At 43.8% G+C, this 24,358-nt stretch overlaps 1 protein-coding gene across 1 annotated transcript in view; it reads left to right on the top strand.

Moving 5' to 3' along the window:
* Positions 1-24,358, top strand: part of LOC127668801 (disintegrin and metalloproteinase domain-containing protein 18) — a 55,447-nt gene that overhangs the window by 12,291 nt on the left and 18,798 nt on the right. The window contains exons 7-14 of the mRNA XM_052162594.1: positions 790-855; positions 2,425-2,496; positions 2,689-2,855; positions 3,688-3,769; positions 8,712-8,848; positions 10,174-10,357; positions 13,110-13,205; positions 18,743-18,941. Coding sequence (XP_052018554.1) covers positions 790-855; positions 2,425-2,496; positions 2,689-2,855; positions 3,688-3,769; positions 8,712-8,848; positions 10,174-10,357; positions 13,110-13,205; positions 18,743-18,941 — 1,003 coding nt within the window. The remainder of the gene's footprint in view (positions 1-789; positions 856-2,424; positions 2,497-2,688; positions 2,856-3,687; positions 3,770-8,711; positions 8,849-10,173; positions 10,358-13,109; positions 13,206-18,742; positions 18,942-24,358) is intronic.

The following is a 24,358-nucleotide window of genomic DNA, read 5'->3' as shown; positions in this document are numbered from 1 at the left end:
ACTGTAAAAAAAAAACTAGCACTAAGGTAAGTAGATATATAGATACTATATATCAATATACATATCAACATTGGAAATAAAATGAGCCTCAGATGAAATCTAACGCCGTAAAACAACTGTGAGTGTATCATTATTGGAAATAAAAGTACTAGAACCTAAGGGACAAATCTAAGGCACAACCCACAGGGAAAGAAAAGACCAACTGCAGACCGTGTGACACGAATGCACCAACGTGCAAACTGCACATGAGAGAGTGGGGGAGACTCATTCTCCACTGGTAGCTTTCCTGCAAGTTTTTAATTTCATGGATTTGCGACATTCTCTCCCACCGATCCTCTCTCCAGTTCCTCTCATCAAATTCGTGGCTTCTTATTCTTTAATTGTGATAGTCTTACACACATATGTACACTTGCACATGAGCACACCCACACACACACACACACAGGGAGAGAGAGAAGATTTATAAAGTATTTATAAATACAGCCCACTGAGATCATCCACGGTTGCACACGTGTTTAGAGCCGACCTCTTGGGATTGGCCAGCCTATCAGGCGCTCCCAGCACCCACCAAAGTCTGGAGTTGTCCTAGTAAGGGCGAAGCCCTCACGGGGAACCTCTCATGCCAATGATACTTTGAGGCACAAATATGGTTCTGCAGTAGTTTTGGACGTTTAGGTCTTGATGATGGTGTTAATTATATCTGTCCTGATTTCTTTGCACGTTGACTTCTGCTTTTAGGATGCTCACTGCACAGTAATAATTAGCTAATATGTTTTGGTTGTTTTCCAGGATAAAAATCATTCACAACTGTTACCTCAAAGTCTAAAATTGCACATTATAGTGGGGAAGTTTTTGGTAAGTCAGCCTCCCTCCTCGCCTCCATCCTGTCCCCTTCTCTCTCATGTCCTTCTCTTCTGCCCTTTGCCATCCTATTTCCTTTTCTTCCCTGACAAGTTCCTTCTCTCCTCCTGCCCTCCTCCATTTCTGTCTTCTTCCCTTCCTTATCAACAGCAAAAATAGAGGCAGAAGTTATTGGTTTTCTTTGAGCTCACAGGTCTATTTGTGTGTGTGTGTGTGTGTGTGTGTGTGTGTGTTCCACTATCTTTTTTAAGCCTGTTCACCCGATGTTATTTGCTTTAGAAAGTTCAATTTTGAAAAGACAACTAAAGAGTAAGAGAGTTATGGAGAGCTGCACTGCGATGCAGTGTACACTAATATAAAGAAAGTAAACGTAGTTCAGTATTCATAGCAAAGGTTTGAAATAGAACAGTGTTCATCGCAAAGGTTTTTAGGATAAATAGTGAAGGATTTAGCAGACCCACACAATGTAGGAGCCCCAAATCTGGAGGCTCTGAAATATGCTACTCCATGGGTTGGTGCACCTGACAGGGAAGTGAGCATTATCCTAGGATGGTGGGTGTGCACGGAGGATCAAACACAGTAGCTGGACCTCAGCCTGAGGCAAGAACTCGCGTCACACCCCATATGCACATGGGGTTTGCTGAAGAAAGTTTGCAGCATGGAATCAATTAAGACTAAGGATTCAGTAATGGGGATTGAGGTTTAAGTGGTCAGAGAGATGGGCATGTAGGACAGAGGAGGGGATCATGGGAGAGATAACTGCGGTGTTTGAAGATTCTGTGTGAAAACATATATGATTTTACCAGTGGCTCGCGTCTCTCGGAGAGTAAGGACTGGGACAATGTTGGCTAGCAAAATCCCTCATGTAAGCAACAATATAGAAAATTCAAGTTTTCTGATATTGCAGAGTCAATTGAGAATAAAGCCATGGAAACCAGGGAAAGGGGCTGGTGGCTAGTTGTCTGACCTATCCGAGCAATACTGATAAACCTGGTACAAACGGACTCTGAGAAGCAATGTTTAGAAATCCCTGGTACTTTTTATAGAAGTATACAACCTACCTAGAGTGAAGTGGGGTATACATCACTCGGCTTTTACACACATAGACATCAAAACACATATGTACACGTAGACATCAATGCACACGTGCACCTCAGGCTTTGTGCTCTTTTACATTTTTATTTGGTAACTAATATCATAATTTTATGGATATCGTGAGCACATAAATAGGTCACAAACTATATAGTGTCTACTTTTTTGTACAGCGGAGTGCTTCTGAATATTATAGTTTTCCTTTTATACTAAAGCTTGAAATTATACTTATTCCTTGTACATGAATTTCGATAGACAGAGTGAGTTCCAGGAAAGCCAGGGCTATACAAAGAGAAATCCTGTCTCAAATAAATGAATAGATAGATAGATAGATAGATAGATAGATAGATAGATAGATAGATAGATAAAATTAGCATGTAGAAATACTTGATAAACCTGTGCTACCAAAATAATTCAGCAGTTCAAAATTTACTTAAAAATTTACTCTTAAAAATTAAATTTGTATTTCAGTTTGATTATATGGGATCTGACATTATGGCCATAACACAGAAGATTTTCCAGATTATTGGGCTTGTTAACACTGTAAGTTTTTAATTTTCAGACCTTTATTTTCATGAAAAAAATTGACTATAATTTGCATTTTATAAGTATGGAAAATAAATGACTTGAATATATTTTATTAGCTTAATGTTCTGAATACTCTAGTGAACTTTTTCTGTATTTCTGATATAACAGTTGAATTTTTTGAACCATACACTGTAATCCTATTCTTAGATGTTCACTCAGCTGAAATTAAGTGTTGTGTTAGCCTCCTTGGAACTGTGGTCAGATAAAAACCAAATTTCTACTGATGGAAATGCTACTGATATTTTACAAAGACTTTTGGGCTGGAAACGAGAATATCTTACCCTACAGTCCAATGAAATAACACACTTACTCATGTAAGTAGACAGAGTTGTGCTTGATAAACAGATTAATAATCCCGTTAAGCAAAATGTTTGTGTTCATCATATCCTTTAGATTTCTGTAGGACACTTTGAAAATTATATCTATATATCTATATCTTTATTTATTTATTTATTTATTTGAATCAGGATTTCTCTTTGTATAGCCCTAGCTTTCCTATATTTATATAGATATATAAATATAGATAGATACATATATATTGAAATATATATAATAAGGTATACATGTATGCTATAAAGGTGATAGCTTAAAACTAAAAAGATGTTGGCCAATTTTATATTGGCATGTTTTCATATTTAAAGAAGAGTTAATGTGAGCAAATCCTGAATTCCATGAGTTTGAATGATATCAGCAAATTATATTAGTCTAATTAAATTAATAATGTAAAATTGTTTGTTTAATGTTACCTGTATTGATTAATGTACTTGATGCCTACTTTTTCACAGGAATAGAGTTATATCAGTTCCTTTGTGATAATTCAGCATCAGGTTTGCTTCGTCTACAGTTGGAAGTTCTTTCTTTACCTTTCAGCTTCTAGTGGCCTAAGGAGTAACCGCGCAACAAGGGTGACTTAGTAGCACTTCAGATAATAAACTAACATCAAATCTGGGAGCCAGCCGGAGGAAAAAGTTGATATCAAATGAATATTTAACAATCATTTGGATATTTTGCATACTTTATTAGATATCCAGATTGGAACTTGTTATGTTTCTCAAGTACTCTCTTAAGTTCATGAGGAGGCAAATGCATGCTATTGTAATGTTCTACATAACTACATGAATACCAAGTCAACCTGTCATGGTGTAGTTACAGGAGACACCCGAAATACGTTGGAGCGGTATCCCCTGGTGGAATATGCAGTGAAAGCTATGTTGCGGGTGTTGGTATGGTACGTAGTTTTCATTCTGCACTGTATCACTACTTTTCAACAACCATATACTATGTATGTGTTTATGGAGTAGTCAAATGGCTCAAAGAATTTGGTTTCTCTCTCTCTCTCTCTCTCAGACACACACACACACACACACACCATTATTATTCTCTTGGGACAAAATTGTTCAAATTTAAAAATGCCCCACTGCATTACAAATTTCAAGCATAATCAGTATACCACGACGCCTCCAGCACCCTTTCACTAACTGGTTGTGAGAGTTACTAAAGTTTCCTTGGGTTTTTAAGTAACTGAAATGTTAGCCCAAAAGTAAAGAAGCCTCCATGTATCCAAGTTTAGCAAGTAGCAAAAGCCATCGACTTGTGTTCGCCATTGCATAATGCTTCACGTTGTTTTCAAATTTTTCATTTTACTCTCTTACGAGCCAACTAATGAACCAACATTTACTTGCCTGGATTGCACAATGGGTGTCTCTTGCCGGATTTAAATCACATCACACTGGTTTGTCCAAAATATGGCTTCCTTCCTACGTGTGTGAGAAAGGCTTCTTTCTCTACTCTAGAGACACTCTGGGGAATGTGCCATCTTTTCTGCCGCTGCACACAACGCAGATTGCACAGCTGCGATGCGACAGTACTCGCTTTGTCTCCTCAGGAGCATGCGCCTTTCTGATTCACGTTTCACTGACTCGTGTCTCTGCAACTGGCTGAGAAAAAGAGAAGCCAGCTCTCAAGGGAGCTGTGTGACTCAGAAGGCATTTGGTTCTTCTAAATATTCAGTTAATTGTGCATGTGCGTGTGTGTGTGTGCGCGCGCGTGTGTATACCTTGAAATTACTAGTCTCTAGTTGTCTTCCCCTTGGGAATTGAAAGCCCTCACCCGTTTGCAGCTTGGTGTAGCTTTTAGAGCAACAGTTCTCAACCTGTGGGTCCTGAACCCTCTGGGGAAGTCAGTTGTCAATGACCCTTTCAAAGGGTCACCGGAGATCATCGGAAAACACGGATATTTACATTATGATTCATAACCTTAGCAAAATTACAGTTGTGAAGGAGCAGCAAAAATAACTTTACCGTTGGGGTCCCACAACATGAGGAACTATTGTGTGTTAAAGAGTCGCAGCATTAGGGACATTGCTCTGCACAAATATCTAAGAACTTTGTGTCCTCACATGGTCTTCCTCGTCCTCTGGCATGCTGGATATATAGACGCCTTTTCTGTGTGGATAGGAATGAATGGCTGACCTGATGGATTGTACTATATCAATTTTCATTTCGTTTTTTTGTTATGTATTTTCTCTCTAATCTGTGTCATTATATGCAAACATTTAAAATCATTTGGCTGCATCATTCTTTCTGTAATGTCAGTGTTCTGTTTCATCCCACAGTGTCTCTATTTACTTCTTCTTGCCTGAGTCCCACACCCACATGCTCTCAGACCCAGAACCTTCCCAGCCCCTGCTCCGGGCACCTCACGGGAACTGTGTGTCCTGTGCATCCTTCCCTCTGGCTGTGTGTGTGTCAGTACTGGTGGTGATGGGAAGGACGCGGGAAAGCAGTGGGACCACTTACTCCACCAGACCGGGCTTGGAGCCGAGTCAAGTCTGTTCAGCTGCTTGCTTCTCGGTCGCCAGAGCTCCTTTCTCCCTGCGAGAGCTTTTCCACATGTAGCGGTTATTATTATTGGAGGGGGGGTGTCGCTACATCCCCTTATTGTCTTTAAAACATTTACTATGGGTTTCTACCCCGCGTCAGTCCATCTTGTTCCCAAATCAAAGACAGAAACCTTTAGATTTATAATAAGCTTTAAAAGCACTAGAGCTCAGCAGATACGAACCTTCTCTGCTGTTCTGTCTACTTCCCGCGGTGATCCTCGAGATATCTCTTTCCATGTTCCACCTGGGCCACTCCTACTCCATCAGGCCAGCCCTCATAGCCATGTAGTCACGATCCACCCAACCCTGGGGCTATTTTGTCCTTCTTCCTCTCTCTCTTCCTGATCCCTGCCTCAGACCCCAAGTCTACGAACCTTTGCTCCGCCCCCTTCTGCCCAGCGCAGGCTGTAGATAGGCATCTTTATTAACCAATCAGGAGTAACTTAAGGAGCAACATTTACATAGCATCAATTGGTATCCATGAGGATCTCCTTGTATGTGTGTGTGTGGGGGGGGAGGGGCCAACCAGAGCTTGGGAACAGTATCCAGCATTGGATACATAACAGTATCATACCTACCCCCTAGATCTAAGAATCCTGATAACAGTTCTTCACTCATGTGGTTCCTGGATTGGGAAGTAACTTACTTTTCTTTTCTAAAAAATAGTTTTTGAAAAACATGCTGATTCTTTGACAATTTTATATAGTTCTTTTAAAATCATGTTCATCCCCTCAGTGCCTCTTCCTCTGCTCTCCCTCGCCTTCTCTTTCAAACCTGTCAAGTCTAGTTTGTACTGCCAGACTACTGCTAGGTACGAGGGTCTCACACCACGAGAAAATGACTTTCCCTCTCCCAGCAGCAACCACACGTTGATAGCGCCTCATCTAGAGGGTGGGACCTCATTGTCTCCTCCCCTTCCTCCATGCTGGGATTTTGTCTGGCTTGAATTTGTGCGGGTGTTGTGCATGCTGTCATAGTTGCTATCACTGTATGTGTACATCTGTCTGCCTTGTTACATCTGAAAACAGTTTCCTTGTAGTCATGAGAGATGCATTGACCTATAGGTATACCGATAAGTCATTAGGCGTCAGGTTGATGCTGTGTCTGTTTAGCAGAATAAAAGGTTTTCCACTGGGGACCATGTCCTCTCTAGCCACAGATTCTTGGTCTTGTTGATGGTGGCAGGTATAAGCTCCATCTCATAGTCTGGCCTTAAATACAGTGAAAAGGTGGTTGGTTCCTCTCTAAGTGCACCTGCCACTATTGCACAAATGGGCAGGTCTTGCAGCCTGGCCATTAACATATCTCTTCATGTTCAGACTGATGTGTGAGACCGATAGTGGCTTTTCTACTCCAGTAGTGTGCACAGCACCTTCCAACACTATGAGTCATCCATTATGACTGCCAGCTGTGTAGTCCCATGCTGTATGAGTATGTGACGTCTTCAGTAATAGTCTCTTGATGTTGAGTTCTTTTCTTTGGGGTTATTGTGAATGGGATTTTGACCATGGCTTCTTTTTCTTTTTGCTTGTTGGCGATGTATAGAAAAGCAACTGATTTGTTCGAGTAGATTTGGTATACTGCCACATTGCTGAATCTGTTTACCGTTTCAAGAAGTAAAATATTTAGAGTTTCTTGTGAGTAACATTCTATATATTATAATAATATAATTTGCAGACAGTGATAGTTTGATTTCTTCTTTCCTTATTTGTGCTTCATTAATTTCCTTTTCTTGCCTTATTGCTTCAGCTAGTGCTTCAAACACAATGCTGAAGAGAGTGGGGAGAGTGGACAGCCTCATCTCATTCCTGTGTTCACTGGGATGAACTTCAAGTTTTTCTCCATTTAAGACGATGATGACTGTGGGTTTCTCATATATAGCTTTATTATGCTAGGGTATGTTTCCTCTACTTCTATGCTCTCTAAGATTTTTATCTCGAAGGAATGTTAGATTTTCCCAAAGGTCTTTTCTGCATCTATTGAGATGATCATGCAATATCGTTATTTACATTATGTCAATTTGTATACATGGAACCATCCCTACATTTTAGAGATAAAGCCAGCTTGATCACAGGGTGGATAGTCTTTTTTATTTATGTCTATGTTCTTTCTCTTTGCAAGTATTTTGCTGAGTGTTCTGAATCTATGTTCATTGGAGGTATCGGACTGTAGGACTTGTTGGTTGTGTCTTTACCTAGTTTTGGGGTATTAGTGTGGTACTGACTTCATGGAATGAGTTTGGGAGGGCTCCTTCTGTTTCTGTTCTTTTGATGGAATGAAGTCAAGTGAATAGGGAGGCTAGGCTGGTGCGCAGAATGTATGTGTGTCCTGGTCCAAGCTGGAGTGCTGGAGTAGAGCTAACTGGGTAAAGGTGTTGAGCTGACATAGGAGGGAGAGGTGGGAATCTGTAGGCAGCTGTGGCTAGCATGGTTCAAGGCAATGGATTTGAATATGGCCAGATGTGGTGGGTTGAGGAGGGTAGGATGAATGGAGCATCAGACAGATTCACCAAGCTAGACCTTGGAGAACAGTGCAGCACGGAAGGTTTCACATCTGCAGAATGTGTGCTGGTGGCTTTGTGCCTGAAATTATTTTTAAAGAATTTAACTTGAAAGTTGGCTTATTTTGAGGAGTCTATTCCTCTGCATGAGTTTAACCAATAGCTTATTTTCAGTTAGACTATTTTAAAAGCGGAAGACTGTGGCTCCTGTGCTCCTGGACATTAAGACTCCAGCTTCTACATTCTACCATAAAATCTAATGTTCCCAAATTGGGTGTCGTTACCCATGCCCCCCAAGTTCTGGCTTTCACCTTCAAATTTTAATGCTTGGGATTTCAAACGTAGATGCTACAGATATGGGAGGTATACCTATTAGCTACTTTTTTTTCTCATACCAATAGAATTTTTCTGTTTAAAGTTATACACATGTGTGCAATATGTGCAGTTTTGTAGGTTATATATATATATATATATATATATATATATATATATATATATATATATATATATCACTTGATTTTATCTTTTTGGTGTTTTTGAGACAGGGTTTCTCTGTATAGCCCTGGCTGTCCTGGAGCTCACTCTGTAGACCAGGCAGGCCTCGAACTCAGAAATCCGCCTGCCTCTGCCTCCCAAGTGCTGGGATTACAGGCCTGCACCACCACGCCCAGCTATATTGCTTGATTTTAATGAATTCACAAAAACTTGCAGATAAATTAAAGTAGCCCATTGTTTGCCTTTGTTTTATTCTTACACAATATTTCCTTTCTTCAATTGTCTCTATTTCAGTATCCAGAAGACATAGGTTTGGAGGGACTCTCAGTGGTTATTGCTCAACTGATTGGCCTTCACATAGGGCTAACATACGACGATGATAATAATTGTTCCTGTCCCAGCGCTCCGTGCATAATGCAGCAGAGAGCATTGTAAGAATTCTTATGATGAATCTTATTTTTAAATTCTTTATTAGATTTATTTATTTCATTTTATCTGTGTTTTGCCTGCATGTGTTTCTTTATACCACGTGCATGCTTGGTGCCCACTAAGGACAGAGGAGGGCACCACATCCAAGATCCCTCAGATCTGAAATTACAGATGTTTGTGAACATCTGCAGAATGCTGGGTATCAAACCTAGGTCCTCTGCTTGTAACTGCTAAGCCATCTCTCCAGCCCCTGATCATGACTAATTGTACACATGTTCTTCCAAGATTAACTTCATGATTTGATAAACATTGAAATTTTATTAATTTTCACATTATAAGTTAGAAAATTATATTATGTTTGATAATGTATTGTATAAAATATTTTCCATGTGATGTCTGGAAAGTGCTATAAAGTATTATTAAGATGTTTTTATTGGAGGGAACTAGACAAAGACAACTTAATGTTGAGGAAAACTGTAAAGTCTTATCTAAACACATGGCACTGTTGCTACTTTGTTGACCAGAGACACCCTTAATGATGCTATATAGTTCTGGCAGTTTTGGTTACTCTTTTGGTGTAAAAAGGAATAGAGGGAAAATTTGATGGGGAAAAAATGTCATTAATTTCCATGCATTATGATTTCTTATCTAGAAAACTCAACAGAGACAATCCATAGACAGAGGACAATGGACAGATATTTCAAAAAAAAAAAAACTAGAGTGAACAAGTCTAGAAAAAAGTATATGTTAATTATCAAATTAGATGAGTTATAAAATTATCATGTTTCTGATAAACATACATTTAATTTAATCTGAATGAACTTTTTTCCCAAATAGTTGTGAAGGAATTTGTTGAGTTCTCAGTGAAATGATAAAGGAGACATAGGACCTATGGAAACAGTATTTTGAGCACTGTGGGTCAGAATTAGCAGTCCAAGGAGAGAGTTTACAAATGAGAGCCACTGGACACTGTCTTCAGACAGACAGAAATGAAGAGGAGAAAGAGGACACTAGACACAAGACACCACATACTGCATGGTCATAACTCCTGACTTTTATTAGGTCTTGGTCACAGTCATGAGGTCTAACCCAATTGTAGAATACAATTGTAGTAATTTTTAAGAAACATAGTATTGTGGATTATATTAAAAAGAAGCAATATACAACTCCAGTTTTACAATTAACCTCTGCTGAGGTATGCACTTTTTATTTGAGCCATCTTGTGGGTCACATGTCTTGAGGACCACATGATTTACCAGTGGAGGATTGTCATGATGATGTGGTGTTGTAGTAGGCTGGTTTATCAGAGAGTATTATCTCATTGTAGGAGTTCCAGTGGGATGAAAACTTTTAGCAACTGTAGCTTGCATGACTACATGCATTATGCTTCAAGATTTGACATGAAATGCCTTAGTGACCTGTCAAATGTACATGTATTGCAACCAAAGCAAGCCGTGTGTGGTGATGGAATCATGGAAGCCGGTGAGGAATGTGACTGTGGTAACGAGACGGTGAGTAGGGAACATCATGTGTGACCATGGTTGTTCCTGTCTGCACAACACATGTTGTCACACTGCATGCTGGGTGTGGGTTATAACATCTTTACCACATGATTGACATGCAAGGGTGAGGCTAAAACAAGCGAATTGCTTTCCTGCACCTCTTTCATGATTTTCTTTTGTAAGTCAGGGTTCTGTGTAGCCTAGGTTGACTTTGAACTTGTGCCCTACCTACCTCAGTCTCCCTAGTGTCAGGACAGTGGGAAGACACACACACACACACACACACACACACACGTTCATGCAATAACAGTTGACAAAGAAAGAGGCAGTGGATTTGAAGGAGAGTGGGAAGTGTTTTATGGGATAGTATGGAGGGAAGAAAGGAATTTTAAGAATGTTATTAAAACACAGTTTCAAAACTAAAGCAAAAGACTTAGAGTCTTGTCCCTCATAAAAAGAAATTCTCTGAGAAATATCCAACATCTGTCTCCTACAGAGTGTGGACAGTAGGGCTAACTCTATCCAACATCAGTCTCCTACAGAGCACACACAGTAGGGCTAACTCCAGTTGCCGTCTGTTATTTCCAAGTGGATCTTTATTGGAGAATGTTCATTCCCACTTGTGTGCATATTGTCTGAATGCACTTTTATGTCATAAAAGAATTGAAGAGCTGCAGCAGCAAACACCCTGGGTAATGCTTTCAGATTGGTCCTACAGAGACTCCTGAGCCTGGACCATTCTGAGCATCTTTGCTTCAGAGCTTAGCTCATAGGAACAGCAAATGGCCCATTGCCTGCTGCACAGGCTGACTTCCTGCTTTAAGATCTATACTTCAGACCAATGCTTTGGTAGAAGGCAAGATGGACCTTCACAGATGTCTCCACTTCAAGTTCTAAAATGTGTGGATATATATATATACATATATATATGTATATATATATATATATATACACACATATATACACATACACACACACACACACACATACACATGATGCCTCTCAGAAATAAATAAGATTACAAACCTGAGCTGGGCAGTGGTGGCACACGCCTTTAATCCCAGCACTCTGGGAGGCAGAGGCAGGTGGATTTCTGAGTTCGAGGCCAGCCTGGTCTACAGAGTGCATTCCAGGACAGCCCAGGACTACACAGAGAAACCCTGTCTCGAAAAAACAAAAAACAAAAAATCCCAAAAAAACCAAACAAGCAAAAGATTACAAACCTGAGGGAAAGATGTCTTCCTCAGTTATGTAGGTAGGCTTAACCTAATCACAGGAGTCCTTAAAATCAGAGAACAGTTATCCAGCAGAAGTGACTGATGTGATAGAAGGGGACTCAGAAGGATATAAAGAATGAATAGAACACAGTGTGGTATTATCAAGGAGTTATAGGGCAATTACAAGAAAGAAATGCACGTAGTGTCTGGGAAGAAACACTGGCCTATACTTGATAGCAAAAAAGCTGGACATCCAGTCACGCCAGGCAGCCACAAGGAACAGAATATGGCCAACCATCACATTGACTCTAGATTCTTTCTAGCAGTCTCCAAAAGAGACTGCAATGTGTCTGATCCCTGGGTAAGGTTGCCCGGGTTAATATAAGCAGATGTCTGAGCCACGTGTGCCTTTTAAGTGAGCTTCTGACCTGCAGGTCAAGACTGCTAGCTGTGTTGTGTCTTCCCTCTCCTCACCCCACTGCACCGGCCTTGATGAAGATAGTTAAATGTTGTCACAAAACCTACAACTGATATTTGCAATGTCCTATGGCCTTCTGAGATAGCACAACTCTGAAGTTGACAGAGCTCCCTCCCTGAGTAGTGGTCCACCATTTTGTGTGCTGCAAGAACCATCCAGAAGACAGTAAAGGCCAAACAGTGTTAGCTGAAATTACCAGACTAGGACGAAGAGAGACTGAAGTGTCTTTATTGGAAAAAGCAAGAGATGTGGGGGTCATTTGAACTATGTAAAAAGTGAAATGAATAACAAGGATTTCACAGAAATATCTTGTTTGGAGCCAATGCAAATAACTATGACATCAGAAGACTTCAAACACTGCCATGACATACAGACCCCATATTCTGTTGTTGTTACTATTACTTTTACAATTGTAGGTGTTTTATGTCATAAATAGAGGCTACTACTAACATTGTTGGTGGGGGGGGGAGTCCATGAATAATGTGTCTTGGTTGCAATTCCTAAAGCTTAGCTTCATTCGCAATAGAAATGGAGAGCAAACATATCAGTGAGAGACTTGAAGAAAGTTTGCATTTCTCCTGAAAAGTCACAGTTCCCTCAAAAACATATTTCATATCAGTAGATTCTGAGCCAGTTACCCAAATGTCCATGCTATGTCTCAACAACCGATTTCAGTGCTGTTCCCTTAGTTCTACCGTTACATCTGCTTTGGGTGATTCTAGGAATAGTAAAAGCTGAAGAGGGTGAGGCCTCATTGAATGTAGTTAGGAGCATAGTGTGCGAATTAAAGTTGAGACAAAGGAGCAAAAGTTGTTAAGCTCTGGTGCCCTCTTCTAAGATCCCAGCCCTGGGGAGGCAGAGGCAGGCAGGTGGGCTTGTGACTGGTAGCCTCCGCTGTATGATAGGGCAACCTTGGCTACGTAGTAGTCTCTGTTAGAAAGGAAGGGGAGAAGGGAGGGAAGCAAGGAGAAGCTGTGTGTGCTGTGTGTGCTTGTGTGTGTGTGTGTGTGTGTGTGTGTGTTTGAGTCCTATCCTGACCAGAATCCTATTTCTTCTAAAACTATAGGAATGCCAATTTAAAGAGTGCTGCGACCACGAGACGTGCAGACTAAAAGGCTCAGCGCAGTGTGGGTCTGGGGCGTGCTGCACACCCACGTGTGAGGTGAGTGGGTGGTACTTACCAAGGGGATGCTTCAGCACAGGGATGCAGGACTAGACAGACCATGTCAATGCGGAATAACACAAAGAAAGCGGGAGGGAATCCATGCTAAGGAATCATGGATTTAAAAAAGCGTCTCCGACTGGTGCTTCCTAGTCTACGGCATGGAAACCAACAAACTGATCTAAATGCCCAGACAGGGTGAATTGTATACGCTACATTAAGGAACGTGCCAATAGCCAGATAACTCCTAAAGTCGGATAAATGATGATGGAAAATTATAATGTGGGTAGCAGACAAAGCATATACAATGCAAAGCACTCACAGATTGGTTAAGTAAAAGGCACACTGTGAACAGCTGGAATGGTTTTCTGCCATTGGAGTAATTACATTTTAATTGATTTCTATTGCAAGTTCATGTGTGTGTACACACACGTGTGTGTCATGAGGCATGTATGAAGGGCTGAGGATGACTCGTGGGCTAGGTTCTCCCTCTCCCATGTGTGTTCTAGGGGATTGAACTCAGGTTTCAGGCTTGGCATCCAACGCCTTTGACCCCTGAGTCATCTCACCAGCCCCAGTGGCATGCATTTTTTGATTATCATACAGAAGCCCAGCAAACTGTGGCATAAACTAAAGCAGAAACAGAGCAGCATCCCTAACACAAGCTGGTCGGGTGAGAGCAAGCTCTGCAATGCAAAACACTGTAGGGTTCCCATTCTTGCAAGTCAGCAGTCTGTAAAAATCGCACTGTTCCTTTCCCCCAACTGTCCTCAACTTCTGTGGTGCCTGGGGATTGAACCCAGGCCCTTGTTCGTTCTCAGGCCTTGGGTTGTTTGTAGATAGGCTCTCAGTCTGTAGTTCAGGCTGACTTTAAGCCTGAAAGTCATCCTCCTGAGTTCTGGGGTTACAGGCTTGCACCATCATCAGCTCAAATTCTCTATAAACATATAATTTAAAGCAGTGAACTTTGGATAACAAGAGTTTCTGAGCATTAGGACAACCAGCACTGTGGCCGGCCATCTTCCTCAAGGGTGGGCGGTTCCACGGCCTCCTAAGGCCTCTTGCTTCTAGATAGCCAGTCCACACACCACAGTCCACACACACAGTCCACACACATAGTCCACACACCACAGTCCACACACACAGTCCACACACACAGTCCACACACCACAGTCCACACACACAGTCCACATACCACAGTCCACACACACAGTCCACACACACAGTCCACACACACAGTCCACACATACAGTCCACACACATAGTCCACACACCACAGTCCACACACGGTCCACACACAGAGTCCACACATACAGTCCACACACCACAGTCCACACACACAGTCCACACACACAGTCCACACACACAGTCCACACACCACAGTCCACACACACAGTCCACACACACAGTCCACACTCTGCAGTCCACACATACAGTCCACACACACAGTCCACACACCACAGTCCACACTCCACAGTCCACACACTGCAGTCCACACATACAGTCCACACACCACAGTCTACAAACACAGTCCACACACACAGTCCACACACCACAGTCCACACATGCAGTCCACACACACAGTCCACACTCCGCAGTCCACACACTGCAGTCCACACACACAGTCCACACACACAGTCCGCACTCCACAGTCCACACACTGCAGTCCACACATTGCAGTCCACACTCCACAGTCCACACACCACAGTCCACACTCCACAGTCCATACACAGTCCACACACCACAATCCACATACAGTGCACACACTACAGTTCACACACAATCCACACACCACAGTCCACACACCACAGTCCACATACCACAGTCCACATACCACAGTCCACACACACAGTCTACACATAGAATCCACACACACTGTCCCTAACACTCACTGACTTGTTTTCTACTTTAATAATTCTGCTCTTACAAAAATATTACAACCCACTTCTAGCTGGTTGCTTGTAGTGGGGCCTATTGAATCCTGCAACAAGTGGATATGGAAAATTTTAGAAAAATGGAAGAAAGATTTTCCAAAGTAAATGCACTAATCCAAGTTCCCACATGTGGTACTTATGATTGCAAAGTAAAATGGTATAGCTTACAGCTTTGTTTTACCTTTTATCTATGAAAATTTCTTAAGTATCATTTTACTAACTGCTATCATTCCTGACCCAAGTGCACACTAGGCATGCGCTCTACCACTGAGATACACTCCTGCTCCATGTGCACACTAGGCATGCGCTCTACCACTGAGATACACTCCTGCCCCGTGTGCACACTAGGCATGTGCTCTACCACTGAGATACACTCCTGCCCCGTGTGCACACTAGGCATGCGCTCTACCACTGAGCCACACTCCTGCTCCATGTGCACACTAGGCATGTGCTCTACCACTGAGCCACACTCCTGCCCCATGTGCACACTAGGCATGCGCTCTACCACTGAGATACACTCCTGCTCCATGTGTACACTAGGCATGTGCTCTACCACTGAGCACACTCCTGCCCCGTGTGCACACTAGGCATGTGCTCTACCACTGAGATACACTCCTGCCCCGTGTGCACACTAGGCATGTGCTCTACCACTGAGCACACTCCTGCCCCGTGTGCACACTAGGCATGCGCTCTACCACTGAGCCACACTCCTGCTCCATGTGCACACTAGGCATGTGCTCTACCACTGAGATACACTCCTGCCCCGTGTGCACACTAGGCATGCGCTCTACCACTGAGCCACACTCCTGCCCCGTGTGCACACTAGGCATGCGCTCTACCACTGAGCACACTCCTGCCCCGTGTGCACACTAGGCATGCGCTCTACCACTGAGCATACTCCTGCCCCGTGTGCACACTAGGCATGCGCTCTACCACTGAGCACACTCCTGCCCCGTGTGCACACTAGGCATGCGCTCTACCACTGAGCACACTCCTGCCCCGTGTGCACACTAGGCATGCGCTCTACCACTGAGCCATACTCCTGCCCCGTGTGCACACTAGGCATGCGCTCTACCACTGAGCCACACTCCTGCCCCGTGTGCACACTAGGCATGCGCTCTACCACTGAGCCACACTCCTGCCCCGTGTGCACACTAGGCATGCGCTCTACCACTGAGCCACACTCCTGCCCCGTGTGCACACTAGGCATGCGCTCTACCACTGAGCCACACTCCTGCCCCGTGTGCACACTAGGCATGCGCTCTACCACTGAGCCACACTCCTGCCCCGTGTGCACACTAGGCATGCGCTCTACCACTGAGCACACTCCTGCTCCGTGTGCACACTAGGCATGCGCTCTACCACTGAGCCACACTCCTGCCCCGTGTGCACACTAGGCATGCGCTCTACCACTGAGCACACTCCTGCCCCGTGTGCACACTAGGCATGCGCTCTACCACTGAGCCACACTCCTGCCCCAGTGTGCACACTAGGCATGCGCTCTACCACTGAGCCACACTCCTGCCCCGTGTGCACACTAGGCATGCGCTCTACCACTGAGCCACACTCCTGCCCCGTGTGCACACTAGGCATGCGCTCTACCACTGAGCCACACTCCTGCCCTGTGTGCACACTAGGCATGCGCTCTACCACTGAGCACACTCCTGCCCTGTGTGCACACTAGGCATGCGCTCTACCACTGAGCCACTCTCCTGCCCCGTGTGCACACTAGGCATGCGCTCTACCACTGAGCCACTCTCCTGCCCCGTGTGCACACTAGGCATCGCTCTACCACTGAGCCACACTCCTGCCCCGTGTGCACACTAGGCATGCGCTCTACCACTGAGCCACACTCCTGCCCCGTGTGCACACTAGGCATGCGCTCTACCACTGAGCCACACTCCTGCCCCGTGTGCACACTAGGCATCGCTCTACCACTGAGCCACACTCCTGCCCCGTGTGCACACTAGGCATCGCTCTACCACTGAGCACACTCCTGCCCCGTGTGCACACTAGGCATGCGCTCTACCACTGAGCCACACTCCTGCCCCAGTGTGCACACTAGGCATGCGCTCTACCACTGAGCCACACTCCTGCCCCCTGTGCACACTAGGCATGCGCTCTACCACTGAGCCACACTCCTGCCCCGTGTGCACACTAGGCATCGCTCTACCACTGAGCACACTCCTGCCCCGTGTGCACACTAGGCATGCGCTCTACCACTGAGCCACACTCCTGCCCCAGTGTGCACACTAGGCATGCGCTCTACCACTGAGCACACTCACTAGGCATGCACACTACCACTGACTAAACTCCATCCATCACATCTTATTTCTTGAACTTGAAAGGCATCTTTTGCTATTTCTTGTATTCTGATCTACTGAGAATAGTTTTTGTTTTTTTTTTTTTTTTTTAGCTAATGTTTACCCAGGAAAGGCCTTATTTCTCATTAGTTTTTATCATCTCTGTGTATGTGTGTGTGTGTATGTGTGTGTGTGTGTGAATTGTCGTGTCTTTGCCACAAAAGTCAGAGGACTGTTTATGAGAGCTGCTTCTCCCCTCCCACTATGAGGTTTCCGTGTGTTGGACTCCTGCCGTCAGGTCTGGCTGCAGACCCTCCTGCCCACCGAGGCATCTTGCTGGTTCTCCCATTCATTTTTGACATATATTTTCAGTGTATGAAATTCTAAATTGAGATTTTTCTTTCATTACTTTAAAGATACTAAAGTACTTTGCTTACTCTTCCTTTATTAAATATTAATTCATCTTCAGATGATTATAGTTTGTGTGTGTGTGTGTGTGTATGTGTGTGTGTGAGGTATGTGTGTGTGTGTGTATGTGTGCCTGTTTTCAACAAACCTGGTAAGTCAACATTGGGACACTATAAATCCGATTACGGATGGCAGCAGAGGAGAAATTTATTCAACCAGCCACAAAAATGTTCCTAAATAATGCAAACAGACGCTTGTTTTCTGGAAATAATGAATATTGGTGGAGAGATGGATCAACACATTATTAATCATTCATTATTCTAAGCACTTTTCTGTTAAAAGAGAATGTGATTTCCAGTCCTAGAGAGACTTTATATATCTCTTACACAAATAAGCTGGTCAAAGTCAAAGCTGAAACTGGGTTTGAGGGTCTTTTGTTTTTTGTTTTGCTTTTTTGTTTTTTTGTTTTTTCGAGACAGGGTTTCTCTGTGTATCCCTGGCTGTCCTGTAACTCACTCTGTAGACCAGGATGGCCTCAAACTCAGAAATCTGCCTGCCTCTGCCTCCCAAGTGCTGGGATTAAAGGAGTGTGCCACCACTGCCTGGCTTCGGGGTCCTAGCAACATCATAGGTAGGATGTTCAGTGCTTCTCAATCCTCCTGCTGCACCCATCGGAATGCGCATGCGCTGCGGAGCATACAGCATAATGGCTGCAAGTGGGGATATGTGCATATCCTAGAGAGTTGCCCTTCTCCCTGCTTCCCAGTGGGTGTTTTACCTGACTTTTCCCTTTCTAGAACTCTTAGTTTGCCTAAGTCTCTTAGCCACAGCCAGACATGTTTAGGCAGTTTCTTCGGCAAATACCTATAGTCGTCTGTTTTCCTGTCCCCAGCTGTCAGCAGTAGGCACTCCCTGCAGAAAAGCTGTTGACCCAGAGTGTGATTTCACAGAGTACTGCGATGGAACCTCTAGCCACTGCGTCCCAGACACCTTTGCTTTGAACGGTCATTTGTGCAGGCTGGGATCCGCGTATTGCTACAATGGACAATGCCAAGCTCTTAATGACCAGTGTGTCAGTTTGTTTGGAAAAGGTACGGCTTTCTTTTGTAGGGTTTATATTACATAACTTAGAGCCTAGTTGAGGAACAGTCTGGGTCACACTTTTAAGAAGTGAAACTAAACTGAAATTAAAGAAAAAAAGATTATAGGCATGCTAGAAAATTTCCAAGAAAATTGCTATGCATGCATGCCTTTTCTCAAGGTTTGATTTAAGAAAAAAATGTTATTCACACCTCCTAAATTCTGTTAAAATGTAAATAGTGAATAAATAGATTGTGAAACCTTATTTCCCTGTTATCCACCACATTCATAACCCAGTATCGAGAACATAAACCTTTCAGAGCTTAGAGTGGACATCATTCACATGTGATCAGTTTCCTGACTGTGGGACTACCGCTTAGTAGCAATCCCAGGCTACCTGCCCAGAACTCCTGCTCAGGATTCTTGGCATGTTTTGTTTGTTTTGAGTTAGTCTTGTTTTAGGGTCGAGGCTGACCCTGAACTCATCCTCCTCCTGTCTTGGTCTTGTTCATCTTTTTTTATTTTTTCTTCAACTAACATTTTAGAGAACCCCTGATAAGACTCCTACGTGCCTACTGGTGTTTTTAGTGTACCCCAACATGATTATCTATATGTAGGGTGACTGAAATGGTATGAAAATACAACCAATTTAACAATGCAATGAGATCAGAGTGGTGGAAAGGAGCTAACAGGAAACCCTCCTCCAAAATGATCAGAGACTCCTGTGGCTATGATTGGTCCTTGAGGTCGGAGAGCAGTTAGGATGATAGAGCTTTCTATCCAAGACAACGTGGCCTCAAGGAAAGGATTGGCCTCCCATTAGAACCCGGAGCAGAACGTCACTAAGGTGAGAGGTTAAATAAAGAGAATAAGAGAAGAATCTGCCACAGCCAACAAGATGGGCGGCCAGAAGTCCTGGAGGAGCCATGAGAAAAACCACCCAGACAAATGGGGTATGAGTATATTCACAAGTCATTAGGAGCCTATTTAATACTACGGCCATAATAAGCTCTCTCCTCCGAAATATGGCCTGTCTAGCCACAGGCTCTTACCACAAATTGCGTTACCAGTTATATATGTAACATCTTACAGAACTGACCTTACATCCGATCAGAAAGTCTGTGGTTACTCCTAGGATGTTTGCCCTCTACTGCACCAGTGGGTGTGTCTTGCCAGACCATTGTTAGCATAGCTTTCAGGTTCACAGCTGAGTAAGCATGATGATTGAGTCTCTGGTCTGCTAACATGCGTCTCACCTACTAGCACTGTTAAAGCTAGCCAGTAAGGATGAAATTTCCAGGTCAGTACCAGTTTGGTGGCATCTTCAGCAACAGTCTTCCCATTCAGTTCCAGCAAGTAATTAAGAGAATTGGCAATAACTCTGATGTTGGGGGGGGGGGGGTCTATGGAACCTAACTAATCAAAAGACATGACCAATTCCCGACAGTGGACTTTTTATTAGTCATCTTCTAAAGACTGATGGGGGGGGGGGGAATGTTGCCCTGATATAAAGTAGCTCTGTTTAAACCTTGTGCCTGATGCAGTTTTTATAATTTCATGGTGAACATTATATTTATATCATTTCTACACTCCCTTGCTACTACAATTCCTCACACATTGCCTCTTCTGTCTCTCAGATTTATGACATCTTGTTTAATTATTGTTTCAAGCATATGCACATATGTAGAGGAGCCTACTGAGTCCCTTTGATGTTGCACCTATGTGTAAATGTATTCAAAGCCGAATGCTTAGGATTGAATTATATTATTAGGAAGCTTGAGACAGAAAAAGATTGATTTTCCATGTCTTTTTTTAAATTTTTTTTATTTATTTTCTATATTCTTTGTTTGCATTCTTTTTTTAAAATTTTATTCGATATGTTTTTTATTTACATTTCAAGTGATTTCCCCTTTTCTGGTTCCCCACTCCCCGAAAGTCACTTAAGCCCCTTCCCTCCCTCTGTTCTCCCACTCACCCCTTCCCACTTCCCTGTTCTGGTTTTGTCTTATACTGCTACACTGAGTCTTTCCAGAACTAGGGGCCACTCCTCCGTTCTTCTTGTACCTCATTTGAAGTATGGATTATGTTTTGCATATTCCAGTTTTCCAAGCTAATATCCACTTATTAGTGAGTGCATACCATGATTGATCTTATCAGTCTTTAATTACCTGATCTTCTAGGGGGAGAACCCTCAACATTGTTGTGTTAACCGTCTTTGTCACTGTTCAGGGCCCTGCTTAGGTGTTGCCTAGGAGACTGTCAAACGGCCTGTGCCCCAATCCTCTGGCTCTTTCTTTGTGTCTTCTGCAAAGTCCCCTAAGCCTTAGGTGCTGTGGCTGTATTGGAATTGTATTGGAGATGTATCATTAGGGGTTGTGCACACCACAGTCAGTGTTCTCTGCATTTGGAGCAGTTGTGGATTTCTGTGACGGTCTTTCTCATGCAAAAAAAGCTTCTTGGATGAGGTGTGAGAGGTACACTTACCTGTGAGTCTAGAGATGAGGACTGAGAATGCAGCTAGAAATTATAGTAGTTTCGGATAGCGGCAGTTCTAGTTTATTCTCTGGGTCCTTCCCATGGCTCCACAGCCTGGTAGTGAGCTGGCTTGCAGTATCAAGCATGAACCCTCTTCTATTGAGAGTGCCTTATGTCCAATTAGACAGCAGCTGGTAACCGCAGGATGCAGGCAGATGCCACCGTTGCACCCTTAGGATGCTTGCTATCCTGGCCACTGCTGCAGTTCATGGCTGTTATAGCTAGGTGGGACTTGATGGCTTTGCTCCCTCGGTGACTGGCACAGAACCTTCAGATAGCGTGAGAGCCAATCCTCAGGGAGGAAGGTTTCAAGACAGATCCAGATTGATTGTGTCTGAAGTCCCTATGTTTTCAGCCACAGGGACTTCCCTTTCACTTCCAGGAGGCAACTAAGGCAATGGAAATAGCAGATGTGGTTTTTGGAGTCTTCTTGACGCCTCTGGTCCACAATTCCAAAGGCATTTTCCTACGCCTGGCCATTGAGGTTGTGTTATATAGTGTATGCCTCATAGTGGGGAGTATTATCACTTCAGGTTGTATGCATTTATACATATTATATATGTGTATATATATGAATATATATAATGTGTATATACAGTCACTTAAAATGGTCATATAATAACGTTCCTCTATGAACTTTTCAAACATCCTTGGTATTATTTCTCTCTTCCTCCTTCCATTTCTGCCCCTTCTCTTTGTCGCCCTCCCTTCCCCTTCGCAGTTTAATTCTTTGTCTCACTTTTCCCATTTCTCCTTTATGTGCGTCTGTGTCCTACTCTACCCCCATCTAAAGAAATCTCCCACATATGACCACAGGTTATATACTGACATCTAAATACTCGGAGCTAAGATCCACAAATGTGAGATAACGCACAGTGTCTGTCTTTCTAGGTTGAAGCTCCATCATTCAGGATAATACTTTCAAGATCTGTCCATTTAATACAAACTTTATGATTTCACATTTCCGGCTGAATATAATTACACTGTGTATATGCACCAGATTTTCACTATCTATTAACCTATTGGAGGATAGGTTGTTTCTATTTCCTAACTATGATGAATATGACTAAAGTACCAAAGACCACAGCTGAGAAGGTGTTTGTGGAATAGAATGTGAAGTTTTGGTCGTCTGCCAAGGAGTGGGATGGCTGGATCACAAAGCAGATGTACTGAGAATTAACTTTCTGAGAATTCTCCACACTGTAATCAGTGTGGCTGGACCAGTTTGCAAACCACAACAGCGAGTGAGGATTCCCTTTCCCGACATCCTCACTAGCACTCATTCTCGCTTGCTTCCTTGATCTTGACCATTCTGACTTGGGTGGAACGAAATCTCACAGCAGTTTTCATTTGTGTACTCCTAACTTCTAAGCATTAACATTTCTTCTAGGCTCTGCTCCACAGTTACAATAGCCAGGTGTGCCTGACTCACTGTAAAAGGGCGTGCCCGTCCCTTCCTCTCTCTCTTGCTCTCTTACCCTCTTCCCTCTCTGTCCCTCCTCTCCCAATTGCCCTCCCCCTTCTCTTCACATGTTCATGGCCTGCCTCCCTCTCCCTCTTCCTCCCCTTCCCCTTCCCCTTTCCCCTCCCCCTTTCCCTCCCCTTTCCCCTCCCCCTCTCCCTCCCCTTCCCCTTTCCCCTCCCTCTCTTCCTCCCCTCTCTCCCTCCCCTTCACCTTTCCCTTCCCCCTCTCCCTCCCCTTTCCCCTCTCCCTCCTCCACCCTCCCCTTTTCCCTCCCCCCTCTCCCTCCCCTTTCCCCTCTCCCACCCTCCCTTTCCCCCCCACCCTCCCCTTTCCCCTCCCCCTCTCCTTCCCCTTTCCCCTCCCCCTCTCCCTCCCCTTTTCCCTCCCCCTCTCCCTCCCCTTTTCCCTCCCCCTCTCCCTCCCCTTTCCTCTCCTCCCCCTCCCCTTTCCTCTCCTCCCCCTCCCCTTCCTCTTCCTCTCCTCTCCCCCTTCCCCTCCTCATCCCCCTTCCCCTCTCCCTCTCTCTCTCTCTCTGCCTTTCTCTGTCTCCCCTCCCTAATCCCTAAATACACTCCTGGTACCTCAAGGGGAAGGGATACTTCAGCATGGTCCTGAAGAGGCACCCCTTCCCCTGCACCACATATTCCTCCAGCAGACATATTCCTGTCTTCTTTTTCTTTCTTCTTCTTCTTTTTATAAAATATAATATCAAGGATGTAGAACACCTTTAAAATACATTTCTTACCCATTTTCTCATTTCTCTTTTAAGAACTTTATGTTCAGATGTGTAGTTCACCTTTTAGTTAGAAAGCTCTGTCTTTTAACTCTTTGTTCTGAGGCCCTTTTCTCTGGATATTATTCCTCTGCTGGATGTACAGTTGGCAAAGGCTCGCATTCCGTAGGCTTCCTCCTTACCTATGCAGAAACCTTCTAGCCTCAGGAGGTCCCACTTGTCAATTGTTGGTTCCAGTTTCTGAGCACATGGGGTCCTACTCAGAAGGGCCTTCTCCAGCCCTGAATCCCGCAGGCACTGCCTGTGTTTTCTCCTAGTGGTTTGACTGTTGAGAGTTTCACAGGCAGGTAGATCCCCAATCCGTTTGGAGCCAGTGGTTGTGGGCGATACATACAGTCTCATTCTTCTGCATGTGTTCCTCCAGTGTTCCCAGCACCATCTGTGGAAGCTGCTGTCTTTTCTCAAGTGCTTGTTTCTGTCATGAAGTTATGTATACTCATGTTTGGGTTTGATTTTGTCCCATTGGTGTGCGCGTCTGTGTTTGTTCTGGTACAATATTGTTTTTATTACTATGATTCTGTAAGAGATCTGGATGATAATCCCTCTGGCATTGTTCTTTTTGCCCAGGAATATCTTAGCTATCTAGAGTCTCCTGTAGTCCCATGTAAGGTAGGAAGGAGGTTTGGGTTGGCAGA

Source organism: Apodemus sylvaticus, chromosome 18, assembly GCF_947179515.1.
Source record: "Apodemus sylvaticus chromosome 18, mApoSyl1.1, whole genome shotgun sequence".
Classification (NCBI taxonomy): Eukaryota; Metazoa; Chordata; class Mammalia; order Rodentia; family Muridae; genus Apodemus; species Apodemus sylvaticus.
This window is presented reverse-complemented; position numbering and strand designations above follow the sequence as displayed.